The sequence below is a fragment of the Trematomus bernacchii genome, unplaced genomic scaffold (genome assembly GCF_902827165.1).
Source record: "Trematomus bernacchii unplaced genomic scaffold, fTreBer1.1, whole genome shotgun sequence".
Classification (NCBI taxonomy): domain Eukaryota; kingdom Metazoa; phylum Chordata; class Actinopteri; order Perciformes; family Nototheniidae; genus Trematomus; species Trematomus bernacchii.
In genome coordinates this window covers 3,111,793-3,130,508 of record NW_022987739.1, presented here as the reverse complement: position 1 = coordinate 3,130,508, position 18,716 = coordinate 3,111,793, and the positions used below count along the sequence as shown (strand labels likewise).

The following is an 18,716-nucleotide window of genomic DNA, read 5'->3' as shown; positions in this document are numbered from 1 at the left end:
ATTTAGATCTTTACGAAACTAACTCCATCTAACTTACTCAGTGAAAAATCCAGATAGTAAACTCTTTTTCTCAGAGAGAAACTAGGAAAACACAAATCTCGGTTGCATAAAGCATGCATGTTAGATCATGAAGAAATTAAGCCTGGCCTTGATTCAGAAAATGGATGACAAGTTAGAATGCCAACTCATCCCCGAAAATCTTGATGGCTGTCCTACACCTGTAATTTCCCACACATGACAGCAATAAGCTATTCTGTTCAGACTGTGTAAGCGGGATATATCCCTCTTTTCAGTTGGATGCACTTTAATACTAAGTATATGTGTAACTTCAATAACTTCATGTCCACATCTTCAGTGGCATATTCTAGTAACTCTAAAATGATATGGGTTTACATTAAAGTAAAAATAAAAACAACCGACACAAGTAGTTAAGTTATTGTAAAATTATATTAACAAGCAATCTTTCCTCAATTTGAAATAAAAAAATATCAGCAAATAAAGGCAACATAGGACAGATGTATATAATGCGTAATGTTCACAGGAAAAAAAAGGAAAAAAAATTCTCATCACATTTACAAGACTGCTGCTAAAGTTTATAATGATGCCTACTAGAATCGGGTTTAGAAAGCTTTGACTAACTGAATAACTGGGGCAATATATGTAGTCAAAGATTGTATCAAAATATAAAAAAAAATTGTGGGCGGGCAAAACGGGGGCAAGGAATGGGGGACGACCAACGATACAGGAGGAACAACCAATATGTATGAGATTAAAATGGGGCCGCTCATTCATAGCATCATACTCAACCAAAACTGGAGAAAACACAGAAGGCTACGACGATGAGAAGCACAGAGCGTTAAGCACAGACAGGTAAAGAGATACACACCACATCTTAAAGCAGGTGTCCACAGAGAGAAGAGCAGCACTAGGTAGTATGTTGTACACAGATTCTCAGCATTCATGCACTCACTTCTTATGCCGAAGTCTGGTTTCCCCCTTGTACAGCGATCTAGGCGTTTAAATTAAATGAACCAAGATCGCATCGCTGTCAGCAATAAGAGACTGGAATTCATCAAATGGGATCAATTTGACATATAGTAAGAACCATCTGAGCACTTACATACCGTGAAAGGTCGTCACAATAAAAGCCATAATCTTTCAAGTCTTTCCCCCCCCCTTTTTACAAACCTCTTTAAATAGAAGGGTGGACATTGGGAAGGATGGTACATTATCTATAAAGGTGGCCACAAGAATAAAAGGCAAGAGTCCTATGTCAGCTGACTTGTGACAGTTTGCATGGCGAGAAGTAAAAGGACAAGACAAAGACTTTCCAAGCTCACAATGCATATGCACACTCTCCAGTGTTTTAAGGGACAAAAAAAGCGGAGACATTTTCCTGCACATCTTGCACCACAAAGCAATAATTAAAAAGTACAAGAGGTAAAACCCCAAACATATTTTTCTCTTTGCTCTAGAGCTGAAGGACGGGGAGGAGGGTCATGGGGGGGGGGGGGGGGGGGGGCTCTGCAAAGAACGTAAAACGTGTCATGTATGCATTTCAGTAGCTGGTTTCGTCACACTTGGGTTTGTGATAAATGGAGATATTGTCCTTCGTTTTTGAGCAAGGAGCAGCAGCCGTTTAGATTTTTCTCCCCGATCAGCATTCTGGCGTTAGTGTGGAACCAAAATGGCGCCTGTCCCTGATTCGGTGCTGATGTGTTTGGCCGTGTCCTATAGGGAGTTCAGATCCTCGGAATGATGGCATATCATGTCGGGCGGGGTGGAGTCACACACTCATCGTCATGGTTGGAGAGTACTGGAGAGACCACACACACACACAGACAGACAGACAGACAGACAGACAGACAGACAGACAGACAGAGAGAGACAGAGAGAGATGTGAATATGAGGCTTTTCTATGTGCTCTACTTCTGTGTCCATCAAAGTACAGTCACCCACCGTCCAGTGATGTTAGCTGAGGAAACTTACGTTCTCGCTCTGAAAGGAGTGGAGGAAGTTTCCGCTCAGCTCCCCGTCGTCCCTCGGGGTCCCAGGAGGATTGCTTATGCCACTTAAATTGTTTGGAGAATTCTGGAAACAACAGTTCACAATATGATAAGTATAAAAACCTAACTTTGTTAACGATTAAGCTTGAAATGTAAAAGCTCTCCGCATCCTTTCAATATTTACCTTGTTCATTCCATCCATGTCACCAGAGCCTAAAGAATAAACAATATAAAAATGAAACCCTTTAAAATCAATGTTTATTAACTAAGTCACTTCTTAAAATGTTCTCTACTGAACCTCCACATGGCATAGTGGACATAGTGTACTCCTAAATCATGTAATGCAACCCGAGCATTTCGGTGTTGTTGGTGACAGTGTTTTTGTGGCGAGCGGTGTTACCTAGTGACCCGTTCATGTGGTGTGGCTCCATCCCAGCCATGGCTCCCAGGGGTCCGTCAGAGCCGGGGCCCATAGGGAACTGGAGGGGAAACAGAACGGACTCACTCAACACATCTCCAGAACACAGGCATATCCAACAAGGTTCTAAATAAAAATAGGAGCTCAGTTAAAGTGTATTTACCTTTTTCTGCTACTTTAAATTCTCTTTTAACTTAAAGGTCCCCTATTATACTGTTTTTCAACAATATATTATAGGTCTCAGATATATACAAAACATGTCTCTGAAGTGTTTGGCTTGAAACACCAAACAGGTCATTGCAGCATCCCATAAACCCCTCTGTTTCAGCCCTGTTTCAAAAGTGCTGATTCTCTGTCTGTTACTTTAGATGAAAATAAGGAGCCCCTCCCCACGCCCCTCTGAGAGATATTTGGTTACAAAGAACACAATGGTGCTCTAGGAGGAGATTCAGGTGATAAGGTGGGGGGGTGTCACCTTGGTTGGTGATTGGCTAATGGTTACACAAGCCAAAAAACTCGTTATGACATCATAAAGTGGCCAAAATCTGATCAGCTCATTTTCAGACAGGTTTTTATTAGGGCTGTCAAGTTAACGCGTTAACGCAAAAAAAAATTAACGCCACTAATTATTTTAACGCGATTAACGCATGTGTATTTTTTGTCCTCGGCCGCCGTAGTTTCAGAGCGCATCGAGTGTAAAATACCATCGACAAGCTGATGCCGACAGCCCCGCTCCTGCCGCCCGCTTGTGGCAGACCACACTTCCACGCTCACTGGCAGGCCCGGACTGGCCATCGGGAGGACCGGGAGGGAGTGTGTGTGTGTGTGGTGCGACTCGCGCGAGCGAGGCACACCTTACGTGTTGTTAGCATCTGGTGCTAGCTAGCTGCGCTAACGGATATAAGGAGCTGTTTCAATGACATTTCGCCGACAACTGCGCCGAGCACTTGACTTTATGCAGGTAGCCAGACAGTGGGACATTGTACGAAAAGTCAGCACACTCAGCACGCGCAACATTATTGCAGCGTCCAGGCAGCTCCCATTCGAGCACACACACACACACACACACACACACACACACACACACACACACACACACACACACACACACACACACACACACACACACACACACACACACACACACACACACACACACACACACACACACACACACACACACACACACACACACACACACACACACACACACACACACACACACACACACACACACACACACACACACACACACACACACACACACACACACACACACACACACACACACACACACACACACACACGTATGAGAGAGGTTCTAGGTTGAATTGAGGCGAATATTTGTAATGTTCAGAGGTTGTTGTGTTTAATATTCATGAGAATATTTGTCATTGTTCAAATGATAATAAACAAACATATAAAGCATATTTGTCCACTCATATGTTGATAAGAGTATTAAAAACTTGAAAGATATCCCTCTAAGGTACATTTAGAACAGATAAAAAATGTGCGATTAATTTGCGATTAATCGCGATTAACTATGGACAATCATGCGATTAATCGCGATTAAATATTTTAATCGACTGACAGCCCTAGTTTTTATATAAATGGATCAGGACAAAAAGTGAGAGAATCTTTTTTTCTGAGACTTTCAGAATCTCTTTACACAGAGGGGACACATGTTGATGTAGAAAAGACATGAAGAAGTGGATTTTGCATAATAGGTGACCTTTAAGTTCCTGATCATTTCAGCTCCAAGAGTGACTGAGAAAGTAGCCTACCGTTTAAATATCACAACCAATATAATGTGTACTTTTGTTTCTACTAAATGACCTCAATGTAAGAGGAAAATCATTTTCAACTCTAACATAGATGTCAAATGTATTTTCCCCACAACATGGCTGTATAAAACAGATGGTCCCTCCAGCTGTAAGCGGCCGTTAGACAGAGGAGTGTGTTGAGATGGTGGAGAGGTCCGGTGTTTAGTTAATGCTACAAGCTTTTCTTAACGACTAGCAACACACTGAACACATCACTTAATTGTTTTTTCTCCTTTAAGCACTGTTTTACTAAGTGGCCTCTCTTTCATTCACAGGCCTGATCCTGATGTTTAGATGTGTCGTTAAAACAGACAGGAAATAAACTTAAGTACCTAGATGTCTTGGAATTAAATGAGTAAAAGCACAGGTTTGATAAATATATTATTTAAAGGGGACCTATCATGCAAAATGCACTTTTGTACGTCTTTTACACATGAATATGTGTCCCCGGTGTTCCAGGGAACTCACCAAGTGTCAGAAAACACAACCCTCTCTATTTTCCTCCATACCCAAATCTCTAAAAAAGGGGCTGCAACGGATCTGATAAAAACTGATCCAGATTTGAACACTGTCCTGACGTCAGGACGGTGGCGCTACGGCTATTGGGCCAACTCCACTAATCAGGAGGAGACAGCCACGGCCATTGCCGTTCGAAAGCGCTGGAGACGCTGTAGTACATATGCCAGGCCTGTAGATGGTGCTGTTCTCACAGAATCTGCCCTTGCTTAAACAGAGCTAAAAAATGTCAAATTGAGCGAAATGAGGCATGGCTAAAATGCATGATCTGTTTGGTATTTTGAAAAAAAAAAAGTATAAATATGCCTTATATAGGTATGGTCCTACACTATATTATTCAAATATAGCATGATAGGTCCACTTTAAGGGAATTCAAACAACGATGTATCTAAAATAATTGTTGATTTGAAACAAATCAGTCTTACATACATTCTTGAGGAATTTCAATTGAATAATAAGAGAAGAAAGAAATAAATCATTTTTGGAAAGTGCACTAAATGTAAAAACTGCTTAAAATATATGCTATCGGTACCATTAGGACTTCCATTGAACTTCACTCAATGGTCACAGTATCACCACTTAATGCAGAATGAAAGTAACGATGAAACAGAACTCACATTATTTCGATTGCCGGGTCCAGTGTTGATCATCGTGTACAAATTGTCGCCAGAGTTGTTTGAGTCTAAAAACAAAAGTAGTCACACATATAATTAGTACTGGATAGTTCATGAAACAGCTAACAAATACCAGCGTAGGTCAGGGAAGCACTCACCTGCAGGGCTGGGCATGATGGGAGTTCCTGGCGGCCCCCCACCTCCAGAAGCACCCTATGGAGAATAAACAACAACATAGGAAAATACACTTTCAAAGACAGTTTTTATGAGATATTATCCATTTAATATGTGTAATTTAAGATGCCAGTCTGTGTTCTCACCCCGTATGCTCCAGGAGAGGGTGATGAGTAAGGCATCTGAAACCAAAAACACAAACATTAGACCAGAAATGGGAGAGCAAACCCTTTCTATACCTCAAAATGTCATCATTTGATCATCCTAATACCATTAGGGCAGTCTGTCCAACTGTCTATGGAAACCGTGACACATAATACTACAATTACATCCCAGACTCGAACTTCGGAGCACATTAGACCTCCGAGGCTCTGAGAGGAAATCTGACTGCAATCTGAACCCGCGTTTTTCTGGCTGTATGTGTGTGTTTGTGCATTAGTACTCACAGAGTTGGAGTTGTTGGGATTGGGCCATGGCCGACCAGTCCCTGGGCCCCTAGGTGTTCAGAACAGTTTTAGTTAGATAATGCACTATGGTTGAAGAGATATTACATTTACAAAATGTTTTAAAAGTCTCACATGTTCACTCCTGGCATACCGGGACCCATGCTGTTATGTGGAGGCCTCATCCCGCCACCGAAATTCTGAGAAAACAGAATCAATTCCAAAATTGTATGTAAAGAAAACCAACCTGCAAACGACTGATACAAACAACATACTTCAACAAATACCTAGTTTGGATACGGTTGGTAAAATTGTACAACCACAGTGTTCAAACAGTTTAAAAGTATTATTCAAGCTCCCAAACAAATACGGCAATGGGATTATTCCAATTAAAATATTACCAGATTGTGTTAAAAATAAAGATTAAGTATGAAAGAAGTATATTTGAATTCAAGCATACTCTTCACTTTTAAAACACATTGGATCAAATTTTGCATTTTTTGTAAAGACTATGTACAAACACTAAAACTAATCTATAAAGCCCAAAGACTACTGCTGCATCAAGACAGTGGTGATATTAATCTATGTGAATAAAATATTCTACCTGTGGGCCGGGCCCCATAGGTCCCATGCCTCGAGGGCCGCTCATTCTCTGCATTGGCCCCAAGTTAGGATGGCCTGGAAGGAAAAGGGACATTTAAATGAAGCAATACACCAAGATATGATCATTTCTCTACTGCAGGTATGAAGCCTATGTGAATACAGCACTGAGTCGCACCTTGTGGTCTTGTTGGGTCCATGTTGGGCAGCATGGGATGAGGACCTGGACCTCCACCTGGGGGCTACGTGAAATAAAACACAAAGACATCAATAAAACTGTTTTTCTTTTTTACATGCGATATGTATTATAAATATATATAGTGTGTGTGTGTGTGTGTGTGTATGTGTGTGTATGTGTATGTGTATGTGTATGTGTGTTCGCTCTACCTGGTTCCCCATTCTGATGGGGGGTCCTCTGGGGCCTCCAGCAAAGCGAGGCGACATGAAGGACTACAACAGAAACGACATTGCTCCATGTAATTTAAAATGTAGAATGTCCCCGTTTGTGGGAATACTGAAAGCAGCACAAAGCATTAAGCTGAGACAGAGGCCAAAGCATGAAGCATCAGCGCTGAGAACCAGCTGTCCCCAGATGACCGCAGAAAAAACAGAGAGAAGGAGGGAGAGGGAGAGTTACCTGACTGTGAGGTCCCATCATACTGTTAGGGGGAGGAGGCTGAGGGTGAGGAGAGCCCTGGGGACCAGGAGGACCCTGTGGCATCGCACAACATGAAGAGGCAAGGAGGAAGACAGAGGAGGGGGAGAGGGGAGTATGAGATGAAGAGGGAAACAAAAGCGACAAAAGCCGGGTTACTGCAGGGCAGAAGACAGTCAGAGCGCAAGAAGTGTGACGCAAAAGGATGTACAGAAATAAGATGCTCATTTCCATGTCCCAAACACAGTAAGAGAGAGAGAGACTGAGCGGAGGAGAGCGAGCGAATGACTTGGCCTTGAATGAGAGGAAAGAGATGAAGAGGATGTGTGCTCTTTCGCCTGTCAGTCAAGTCATCAAGAAGCCTGCTGCATGCAGCATGTTATCAGTGCTAATTCCCCTGAATAAACAGTGTCAATTAAGCTGTATGCAATTAGCTTCACAACAACACTAAACACCGGCACTGTGTCGCTAATGTTGCTGATCTGACAGAGAGTGAGGGGTCTAATTGAACCTCCTCCATTGGATCCTGAAATGGAAAGTATGTCAAAAATGTCTTTCCCGATATTAACATAACGCTTTTGTGGCTTCTAGTTCATAATAAGCAGCTGGATTTTGGACTGGAAGCAGAGCAACATTGCATCTCTATGTCCCCTCTTACAGCCGGTTCCCTTCAGTTGCCTGCCAAGAGTTTATCCTCATGAGATATTGATTTACAGTAGGTGCTGCACCTTTCGATTTCTCCATTAGGGAAAATGGCCGGGCCACGCCTGCCTGTTTACAGCACTGGAGAGGCCCGGGCAGACAGGACGTCCGTGATGTTTACTACGAGTTCACTGAGCAGAGTGGAGCAAAGCAAAAAGACAATACAGCTATACTGATGTGGAAACCTACAGCTTTGTGATAAAAAAAAAAACCCTGACGATATTTTTACAAAGCGGGAGCCAGCTAAGAAAATTAGCAGTCCATTTAATAATTTGTCCGTCCACAGGATACCAATTTATGGCAATTTTGACAAATTATTGTGAAGTGATTTGTCAAGCCAAGTAAAAAATAAAGTGGAGTGGAGTTGATTTCAGATAATTCCTAAACATGAACAGACAGTATCAGTGATTGGCTGACCTGGAAAAAGCCGGGGGGCATTGGTCCTCCTGGCATGCCGTCACCTGGGGGCATCCCCCCCATCACAGGGCTGGGGGCTGCTGCTGCACTCTGAGGAACAAGAACACAACATTTACAACTTCTCAATGTTTTACACACAGTAAATTGACTAGAAGGTGTCCAGATTGAACTTGCATATGAAATGCTGTTGCTGGACATCTATTTTATCCTTTTATTATGTTGCCGTTCTTGAGTCAGCGAGCCACAAGATGAGCCTTTTAGAAATCAAATATTCAAACCAATGCTAAACGTACAATAAATCGGGCACTGTTGTGGTGTTGATGGACTTACAGGCCAGTGTAGGAACAAACTGGTTTTTAAGATGCATAATTGTCATTTTTCTTTTGTGTGCCATGTATTGTTGTGCATGTTATGTGCTGTCTTAAAGGGGACCTATCATGCAAAATGCACTTTTGTACGTCTTTTATACATGAATATGTGTCCCTGGTGTTCCAGGGAACTCACCAAGTGTCAGAAAACACAACCCTCTCTATTTTCCTCCATACCCAAATCTCTAAAAAAGGGGCTGCAACGGATCTGATAAAAACTGATCCAGATTTGAACACTGTCCTGACGTCAGGACGGTGGCGCTACGGCTATTGTGCCAACTCCACCAATCAGGAGGAGACAGCCACGGCCATTGCCGTTCGAAAGCGCTGGAGACGCTGTAGTACATATGCCAAGCCTGTAGATGGTGCTGTTCTCAAAGAATCTGCCCTTGCAAAAACAGGGCTAAAAATGTGCAAATTGAGCAAAATGAGGCATGGCTAAAATGCATGATCTGTTTGGTATTTTGAAAAAAAAAAAAGTATAGATATGCCTTATATAGGTATGGTCCTACACTATATTATTCAAATATAGCATGATAGGTCCACTTTAAATGATGTGAAGTGTCAAAGAGAAGTGTACATTTAATGCAAATCTAATGGACAAATGAATCTGAATTTACCACCATGGATTCTACAGACCCCTATCATTTATGGGTCTAGTGTAAAAGCTGTGTTAATGGGTTCCTCCTTATTGAGGCCTCTGCGTCCTGCTGATCCAGGATCAGATAAGAATCAGTGGGATTCACTGAGTCAGTGGCTCCAAAGTGCTGCTACACAGCAGGGGCTTGCTGGGCCGATTTCCTGCTCAAACCGCAGCTCTAATTCACTAATGTGCCATTTGCTTCGGTCACACGCTCCTAATTGACTGAGTTGTTCTTCCCTGCAGCCGAGGCAATCTGAGCTGGGCTAATGTCTTCAGAGCGGCTGTGTTTAGCTTCCAAAGAACAGATACAAGACAAGAGGAGCCCTTCAGTGCCATTTCCTATGTGCAGCTCACTCACGTTATAGTGTAGAAGGACGCAAACTGGTGATGATTGCTATACAGAATGGATGTGGCAGCATCAAACACTCTGTCCAGATCTGTGCAGCTCTACAGACATCACTGGTCAATAGCCAACACACTCCCTGGTATCGACTGCGCCTTCCCTAATTATATCTGCTCTGGCTGCCACTGCAGGGACACTGTGAAATACCTCAGCAGGGAGAGAAGTGAGGCCAGAGAGGAGTCACGTCTCATCAGGCCCCAACACCACCGCGACAGAGACACAGACGGACCAAAATACACCTTTATGGAAATATACTGCTGTAAATATGTAGTGGAAGGACATTTCAGTTGATATGCAGATCCATTTTGCACTCACATGTACTTCCTCACCAATTTTGACCAGTAAGTCTAAACAACAAAGCACTAGGGTTGGGAAATGATAAGATTAACTTGATATTCAAGCCATTATTAATTATTTTTATTGATTTCTGATCAATCATATGGGTAAAAGGTATTCTGTGCAAATGCAGCACTTTCATTATATCCGAATCTGAACGCATTGTAGAAAGAAAATGGAAAGGAAGTATTGGCACCGGCCCCTTCCCACTTGGAAAGAGGGCGCAGCACGAGCTATTAAGTTAATGAATCCATCTTAATTAAAGTGAACTTAATTATTCACTGTTAAAGAAACCAAAGTCACACAACGGGTGCTTTGAGGCCAGCAATGACTCACTTAAAACACAGAGTCTGATGAGCGCCCCATGTTTTTGTTGGGCATGTGAACTATTTTTTCACATCACCAAAAAGCACAAAACTTTATCCCGTCAAGGTGCGAGCAGCATGTACATGTTTGGTGACCCGGCTGCTCTGTTTCTTCTACAAACAAGAAGTGCTCACTCTTTGATGACAACTTGTACTTCTGTCTGGTTCTAATTTGTCGCCTCAAGTTTCCACAGTAAACACCAGACTTTTATTTGGTGATAAAGTTGTTCTGTATACTACAAGTGTTGCTGAATCTTTTGCTCTTAAGAGTTTTTCCCTTCGCCAAGCACCTTTGAAGTACTGGAAAGTCCTGCTCTGCTTCTAATAAATAGTATATTGGTAGTATATACCGTACACAGGAGCCCCATCATCCACTTAAAGCAAGATATTTAAAAGCTTTGCATGACATAACCTCTCTATATTGAATTATCATTGAATATCATTGAAATTGCAATATGGACTAGTTCAATAGTCAAATCACACAGGCACATTTTTTGGTAAAGGTAAAATATGGGAAAAAAAATCAGAATGAAGTGTTGAAGGGCTGCAAAACCCTTCCTACAAACAGTATTCTACAGACCCAGGGTGTATGCAGGAATCCTGAAGTCAAATGTAATACCTTTTAAGACCTTTTTTAAGACCCTTTCCATACATTTTAAGACCTCATCGCCACTTCGAGTTCTAACCGGTTACATTGGTGACACTTTACCTCACATTGACTATATACAGTATTGATTGTCCTTCCTCCTTATCTTCCAACCATTTGGACGCAAACTTGCATTTCCCCATAACGATGTTGTTTAACAACCGGCGTAAACGGACCTTCGCGCACTATCAAGCAGTGAGCGTGCGATGTCCTGTTCAGATGACGTCAAACCCAACGGGATGCCATAAATAAACTACACAGAATCACACTACACACCTACGCAATGATTACATTCAGGCAGACTGTAGAATACAACCTCTTTGGACAATTTATATACTTATTGAAAACAAGCTACAAAATATAATACCTTGGAAAATGCCGTTTAATACTTTTTAATAGCCTTACATTTTCGCTAAATTTATTTATCAACTTTTAATACTTTTTAAGACCCCGCGGACACCCTGAGACCTCATAAAAAATCCTTGTTCTGTGCAGATCCTCTTATAAAAAATGAAAAAACTGTTTACACCTTTAACTATAAAATGGTCTAAATAGAAATTCAATCCATTAAACAAGTTAAAGTAATCCAATTAGTTATATTTTGCAAATCCTGGTGCTAATTAAAAACATTATTTTTAATTTATACCGTCTGCAACATATTGGGAGTACAAACTAAACAAGTGTTGAAGACCGGCACTGCTTTAGGAAATATTCAAACCATCTGCATACATCGAACTCTTCCTGTTCAGCAAGATTTGAAGTGCCCGGACAAGTTGTCCATATGCAAGTCAAACAAGACCCCACCCTGCTGACAATTACTGTCAGGAGTCATCCAGCAATTACTCCATCCAACCTGCATGACCTGACAGGCTTACCAAGGATTCTGGGTAAATATTTAGATAGCTTTATAAGTATGTTTTTTCTAATGTCAGCTTATAGAAGCACACACACACAATTATTTCCTCAATAGCAGGATTTTAAGTAAAAAATAAGTATCATCTGCAAAGCAGGCGAATCACAAGTCTTCAACTCTGCTTTTGGGAAGCATATTAAATGAATTTGTGTCCCTATCCTTTTACTTTTTCTACTGGTTAATAGTTATAGAACAGAGATCATAGAGTCAGGGATAATACTAGCGACGAGGAAGCCCATAAAATAAGTTGTAAGAAGAGGAACCAGTGTTTGATTAGTGTATTTTTTTACAGGTATTGTAATCAGGTCCATGTGCATCTTCTACATCTGGCTTTCTTTGACTCAAGACATTTTTTAAGACATCTCTGATTCTGCACTCAGTAAATCAACATAATCCACAGTGAAGGTTTTGCTCAGCACTTGAACGTACAAAAAGGGGAATTTAATGAGTCACGTTTGCAATATTATATGGTTAAATGTATACAATTATTCATAGTTGTGACATCTTTAAAAGCCATTAGAAATGGTCATTTGCAACAGAGAATTATATACATGTATAATTGTAATGTTTAAAGCTCAAATGGGTGTCTCAGGATTAGTATTTTATATTTTAAAGGTGGGGTATGTAATTTATTTCAGAAACACTTTTTGTTATATTCCATGGAATGCTCTTAACATCCCGATAGCAATGAATATATGAAATGCTTTGACAATAAATACATAATAAAATGTCATCTGTGGAAGCCGTAATACTGTAAAAAGCACGACCAATCATCTGAGCCGGCCCGGCTAAAATAACTGGATGGCCTACCTGCCTGTCAGCCTTCCATCTGTGCACAAACTTATCTCGTGCCCTCATTGGTCATGTGCGCGTTCGTGTGTGTTGGAGGAGGGGCTCTGTAAGGAAGTGGGAGATTTTTTCCGGTTGTGTATTTTCAAATTCTAGCGCACTCGAGCTGGTTTCTCCAAAATTACATACCCCACCTTTAAGTACACGTTCCCAGTGACAAATAAGTTGTGTTATTCCCAATAAATGCATTAATTAAAGCTTAAATAAATCCTACACAGGAGTATCAAAGGTTTTAAGGAGCTCACATTTCAGTTTTTAAACTCCAGGAAGATGAGTCTAGTTTTAAACTAAAGCAAGCCTTACTGACGCAACTTTCTGCATCATAAAGTTTCCTAGAATATACGCTCATAAAATCACATCTAGTTCGTAGTAAAAGCGCAGCAGCAGCAATGCGTTTGTTCCTCTAGGCTTAATTAGTCCATTCCTGGAATAAAGCCTTCTAAGAAATAATAAAGTAAAAATAAAACACAGACAACAATCGACATATCTTTGTAGAAGTCACAAACTGAAAGCAACATGCAGTGCGAGTTCCCAGGCATGAGAAATCTTTATCTCGTCTCTGTAAAGCCACAGCTGTGCTTGATGCTGCTCTCGGTCTAAACGAGCCGCGTCTGTCACTGACTCTGGGACAGGAAAGGGGCAGATGTCCCGCCCGGGGCTACGAGGCTCTCGTCTGTGGCCTTCCATACAACTTCCCAGGGGACCTTCTTTTAAAAGACAGACAGACTCCCCCCCCCCCTCCCCCCACACACACACACACACCATGTTTCAGCCTGTACGTGTGTGTGTACTTCAGAGCCACCCCAGCCAAACAAATTTCCCCTGAATAGTCGAATCACTGAAGGAGGTTGGAAAAGGCCAAGAGTGGCGGCGGATGTGCTTGTGCTTTACAAAAACAAAGAGGGAGGGGGAGAGGGGAACACATGGGGGAAGAGAAAAAGAGAGGACCAAGAGCTTTGGTGAGGTGAAAAAGCAATAGTATACACACAGAGAGTGTCAGATTTAAAATGGGATAGATGATTTAAAATGGGATAGATGTATTTGGGGGGGGTTGGGCTGCATCACAGACCACCCAACCTCAGATCCTGACCTAGCGTGCTCTCAACAGCCTCACTTCTTCCACTGGAACCAGCGCTCAAAAGAAACCAGCCCCTATGTTTAGCTTGTAAATGTTTAACCATCAATCAACATCATAAAAGCCCTCTCTGGATCCTGACTGGATGCTCTCCCTCTCTCGTTACTTCTAGCAGGTCCTTTCCACTTCTCCTCTTCCTCCCCCCTCTCTTTATTCCCTCTGCTCCTCAGCAGTGGAGGATGCTGGGCATATGCCACGGTGCCACTCCCCTTTTCCTTTTTCCAATCTGGCCCTCAGCTCCGTGACAGCCATCAATCACAGCCGACGCCATGGCGACGGGGCCCTCGGGGAGGCGTCCGTCAGGCCCAGCGTGAATACGACGGGGGTTTTTTTTTTTACGAGCGCTGCGGGCTAACGCACTCACCTCCCCCACCTCTAGACAAAGACAAGGGTCTAAGGACTCATACTGTCCACACACACACACGTATCCACACACACTTGCCTGACCCTCAACATCCACAAATGAACAGAAGGAGAGCCAACGTCAGAGCGAAGGGCAACCACAAGATGTCGGGGGAAGAGACGGCCGCACAGAAACTCTGAAAGCTCCCCATAGTGATCAGACTCACGATGTTTCCTGGTTTGCTAAATGCTTTCCATGTTATGAAAATTGTCTCTGTGAAACCACAAGCTGCAATCTAACATTTTATCATGAGCTGCTTAATCTCTCACAACCGGTCTGAGGGTGTTTCCTTATTAAATACAAAAGGAAATTGCTAAATTCTAAAGTCGTTCTTATAATTATTATTTGTCTAAAATAAAGATATCCCCCCCCATAGACACATGCAGAGTTTTGTAATCTGAGATGCTTGTCTAAAGTTCATAATAAAATACTGTTTCAGTTGTTCTTTTACAGATATTCAGTGAATCTTTTGGTCTGTAAAATGTCAAAAATTGTACAAATGTGCATCCGAGATTCTTAAAGTCAAAGTGAATGTCTTGAAACTGTTTGTTTACTTCAGTCCAAAACCCAAAAGATAATCTGTTTGAATTGATATGTAACAGAACAAGCAGGAAATGTACTTAGATTATTATTTTAGAGCCTGAAAACAGCCTTTTTTTTTGCTATTTTTGCATGAAGAAGTTCCTTTGAACATCAAGATAGTTGGCGGCTAATTTTCTGTTGATCAACTTATCGTTGTAGCTCTAGATAAAAATCACATTTTACAAAAAAAAATCCAGAACAAGCATACGACAACAAGCAAGAATGTTACCATACAGTATGCTTTGTGAATTAACACTGGTTTTAAACTAAATGCACACCTTTGAGGTGCAATAATAAGGAATGTGTTTATTGAAAAAATGGCAGTGCTGCTCTTCTGGCTCCCAGGTCACCTGCCAGATCAGGAGGCCTGTTACCGTGACAACCCTATCTGCTAAGAGCAGGACCAACATCTCAGTTTTAACCCCTTCCTGTTTGATACACCACCAACCTTCGTACTGTGTATCAGTGATCACGAGAGGACTCCTTAACCTCTAATGTCTTTCTTGGCTGTGCTGATACAGCAGAAAACAGAATAGTATTTTGTTTACTTCATTTTCATGCGCTACATGATGAAACACAAGGATGGGAACAGCAACCGACTAGCAGTTTGCACTTTCTTTGATCCTCATGAGGCTCCTTTTGAATGCTTACTCAAAGCTGGAAACAATGCAGCTCATGAAAAAAAAGCACCATGGCTAAAATTGCATATTTATCAAGATGCAAAACACCCATAGCATGCAAGTATGAACGAGCCATCATAAGATGAGCAGACCGCACTGAAGTGTACTTGTCCTGAGCTCTTTTTAATAGATTTTGGATCCCAGACTGCCTGTACAGTTCTTCAGTTTGAAATTCATTAGGATTACGTCACTGCAGATAAAACATTTCACTATAAACTGGAGCTACCATACATCAGGGCAGCTGGAGTGCTTTACAAAAATCAAGCTGTTTGTCTCTGACGTTGTGGAGAACACACATTAGTTTCTTATTGGGCTTCCAAACTGTGGCAGGGGGCTAAAGCGTGGAAAGGAGGGAGAGAGCTCGACAGGTCTGACTCAGGACATGCTGACGTCAGAATCATTTTCCCAGAAGCCTATAAAGCTCACTGCTGGGTGCTTCATTCAAGCCAACAACAGGGCAAGATGACCATTTAGAAATGTAGGAGAAAACAATAATATAGTATCCTAAATTGAATAAGGCGGCAAACGAGGCAGTGGACAAAACCAAATGACTGATATCTCAAAAAGAAAGTGAAAAAAGGGTTAAATCGGGATGATTCTTCAAGCTTAAATGAATTCACAATAAGTTGAAGCCATATCACACTTGAAGCGGTATGAGGGAGATTTTGTCAGGACTTGAGTGTTGACAAACAGAGATTATATGCACTTGTGTAACAATGTAAAATGTGCTCTGATCGCGTCAACAACAAAAAAAACAGACTCGTTGCACAACCCAAGTTTAAGGCGCATTATTTACACCACTTCTTAGCAAAGTTGTTGTCTTCTTTAGCCGAAGACAGAGCAATATGTACATCAATTCCCGTGTAAGCACTACTCACGTAATCATGGAAGGCTTTCGCTTCGCTGGAGTGGTCACATGACTCTCTTCTCTCTGGTGCAGCACAATACAAGTCCCAGAATACACTGTGGAAGAGACCGGTCATAAAGCAAACAAAACCACACAACAACCCCTGAACACGTCTACAGGAAAGACTAGAATATGTTCACTTACCACCACCAAGAATGCAGGAATCCAGGAGGTTCTCCAAGTGTTATGTTTTTCTCCCATCGTATCTAGGAAAGAGGGATTTCAATAATTATCCAAGGGTGTTAATTTAAATGATTTACTGTTGTTTTTTCCTTAAAGAGCACAATCACAGGAGAGTGTGGTTTTAGTTTTTCCCAAAATGTCACATACCTCTGATAAAAAGGTCTGTGCAGACTTCTGAGCTCCTATGTGCAACAAATACTCATAAACGTACAGAGCCAACCTGTGTGGGGAAACAAACATAATGTTAATTTAACAAACTGGTCATAAATAAACGTCAAACAGCTGATTTAATCTTCTTCAACGAGCACTTGAGTGACTAGAGTCGGGCACGGGCCTTTTGAACAATGGCTGCCAAATAGCCTATGCCAAAAAAATGCAATGGGGACTGTGTAATCAAGCTACAACCTGGGGTAAGATTCACTACAATGAGCAGGTGAAAAGGAAAGTGCTAAAGCAACAGTATAATTCAGCGTCGTGTTGTGTTGAAAATAACAGCGGCTATTTATATTAGCAGGGGTACAGTATCCTGGTGGCACTGATGGGGCTGAGGGAAATAAAAACGGAGCGCAACACAGAAAACAATGTACTGTGCAGCATGTTATTGTTTCCTCCTCTTAAAAAACCTGCAGGAATATGATTAAAACACAACCAAACTGAAGCGTGAATCGTACAGCAGAGGTTTAAAGAGACTGGAAATAGCCACATTAGCAGAAACACGGCTCAGGGGAGGAATGGCGAGCAGACAAGGCGGTTCATTCAATTCAGTACTCGGTAGGAGGAAATCGCCTCCTGTTAGCCCGTCCAGCGATCAACAGAGGAACAACTTGCGAGGCGAAAAATACACAAAAATAAAGGTTTCGGAGCTTACTTTTCTCTCGCCTGGCCGTCGGAGGGCACCGGGGAGCCTTTGCCTTTGGGGAACATTGTTTTGTGTGGGAGGACGACCGCCTTCTCGCTCTTTTTTATCGCTATTTCATCTGTCAGATCATCGCGGCCGCGACCCTCTCGCACTCCCAACCGCACTCCTCCTCAACGCGACGTCTCAACCGAGCCTGGTCCGGGGGGGAAGGGGCGGAGCTAGGCCTGACTGACGCACCCGACAGCCAATGAGAGCTCGGCGTTTGCCTTAAGGTCTGCCCATGGGTCTGCCTTGTCGTGCTTTTCAGTTTCGGCTGTTATGACGATGATAGCTGTTATATCAGATAGGCAAAATTTGATGAAGAGTATTTATTATTTACCCTAATGATTTTAACCTATGCAATGGGAATTAAATATACTGGTAATCAACCAACACTTACATTTTATTTTATTTTTAAGAAAAAAAACTGAGATTATTTTAACTCTAAGAAATATGTAGCCTAAAAAATATATGATGTATCATCCCCAAAAGATAGAGCCCTGAAAAGGTTTTTTTATCAACAGATTTGAGATTGAACACAAACATTTATTTTTCATTTAATCCTCCATTTTTATTATTGTTATTTAACCAGCAGACACATATATATATATATTTTTTTTTACTTGACTGTTTATTCATCTCATTGTTTCCTGAAAAGCCTATATGCATTATATTTATACATTGTCCTCTATACCAAAAGTAGTCTATATTTCTAAATGTAATGGGCTTTTTAGTTGATTAATTATCAGCAAGGGACTAATAAATAACGAGGATTTGGGATTGAATAGCCTTGTTTTCTCTTACTTAAAACAAATATGTGTAGGCTTATGATTCAGAATAAATCAATAAAAAGTCACAAGTATATCACAATACAAGATATAGTGTTGCTTCACCTTATAATGAAAATGGCAAGGATTAAACTTTTCAAAGGCCTCTTGAGTAATGGAAGATATTACAAATCTTACATAAGCCTGTTGAAGATTAAAAAACAAAAACACTGTTTATGTTTACTGTTTCCATACAATTGTGCATCGTTG

At 41.5% G+C, this 18,716-nt stretch overlaps 1 protein-coding gene across 2 annotated transcripts; it reads right to left on the bottom strand.

Moving 5' to 3' along the window:
* Positions 1-428: 428 nt before the first annotated feature.
* Positions 429-17,865, bottom strand: ssbp3b (single stranded DNA binding protein 3b). 2 transcript variants are annotated; one of them, XM_034146647.1, is made up of 18 exons: positions 17,650-17,865; positions 16,929-17,001; positions 16,743-16,804; positions 16,570-16,654; positions 8,369-8,458; positions 7,232-7,306; positions 6,982-7,044; positions 6,773-6,836; positions 6,599-6,672; positions 6,130-6,194; positions 5,998-6,046; positions 5,698-5,733; positions 5,536-5,590; positions 5,381-5,445; positions 2,407-2,485; positions 2,191-2,219; positions 1,990-2,091; positions 429-1,816 (listed from the first exon to the last, which is right to left on the bottom strand). In XM_034146647.1, exons 1-18 carry the CDS (start codon positions 17,703-17,705, stop codon positions 1,787-1,789), a joined length of 1,152 nt encoding a protein of 383 aa, XP_034002538.1. In that variant the 5' UTR covers positions 17,706-17,865; the 3' UTR covers positions 429-1,786. The 2 variants fall into 2 exon arrangements, with proteins under 2 accessions (XP_034002538.1, XP_034002539.1); XM_034146648.1 differs by lacking the exon at positions 7,232-7,306.
* Positions 17,866-18,716: the final 851 nt, after the last annotated feature.

Excerpts from the sequence above, each read along its gene's own strand:
- ssbp3b (XM_034146647.1), bottom strand. The coding sequence starts at position 17,705 with ATGTTCCCCAAAGGCAAAGGCTCCCCGGTGCCCTCCGACGGCCAGGCG. Across the intron at positions 5,734-5,997 it reads ATCCCAACAACTCCAACTCT|ATGCCTTACTCATCACCCTC; the intron begins GTGAGTACTAAT and ends TTTTGGTTTCAG. Across the intron at positions 5,591-5,697 it reads CCTCTCCTGGAGCATACGGG|GGTGCTTCTGGAGGTGGGGG; the intron begins GTGAGAACACAG and ends TATTCTCCATAG.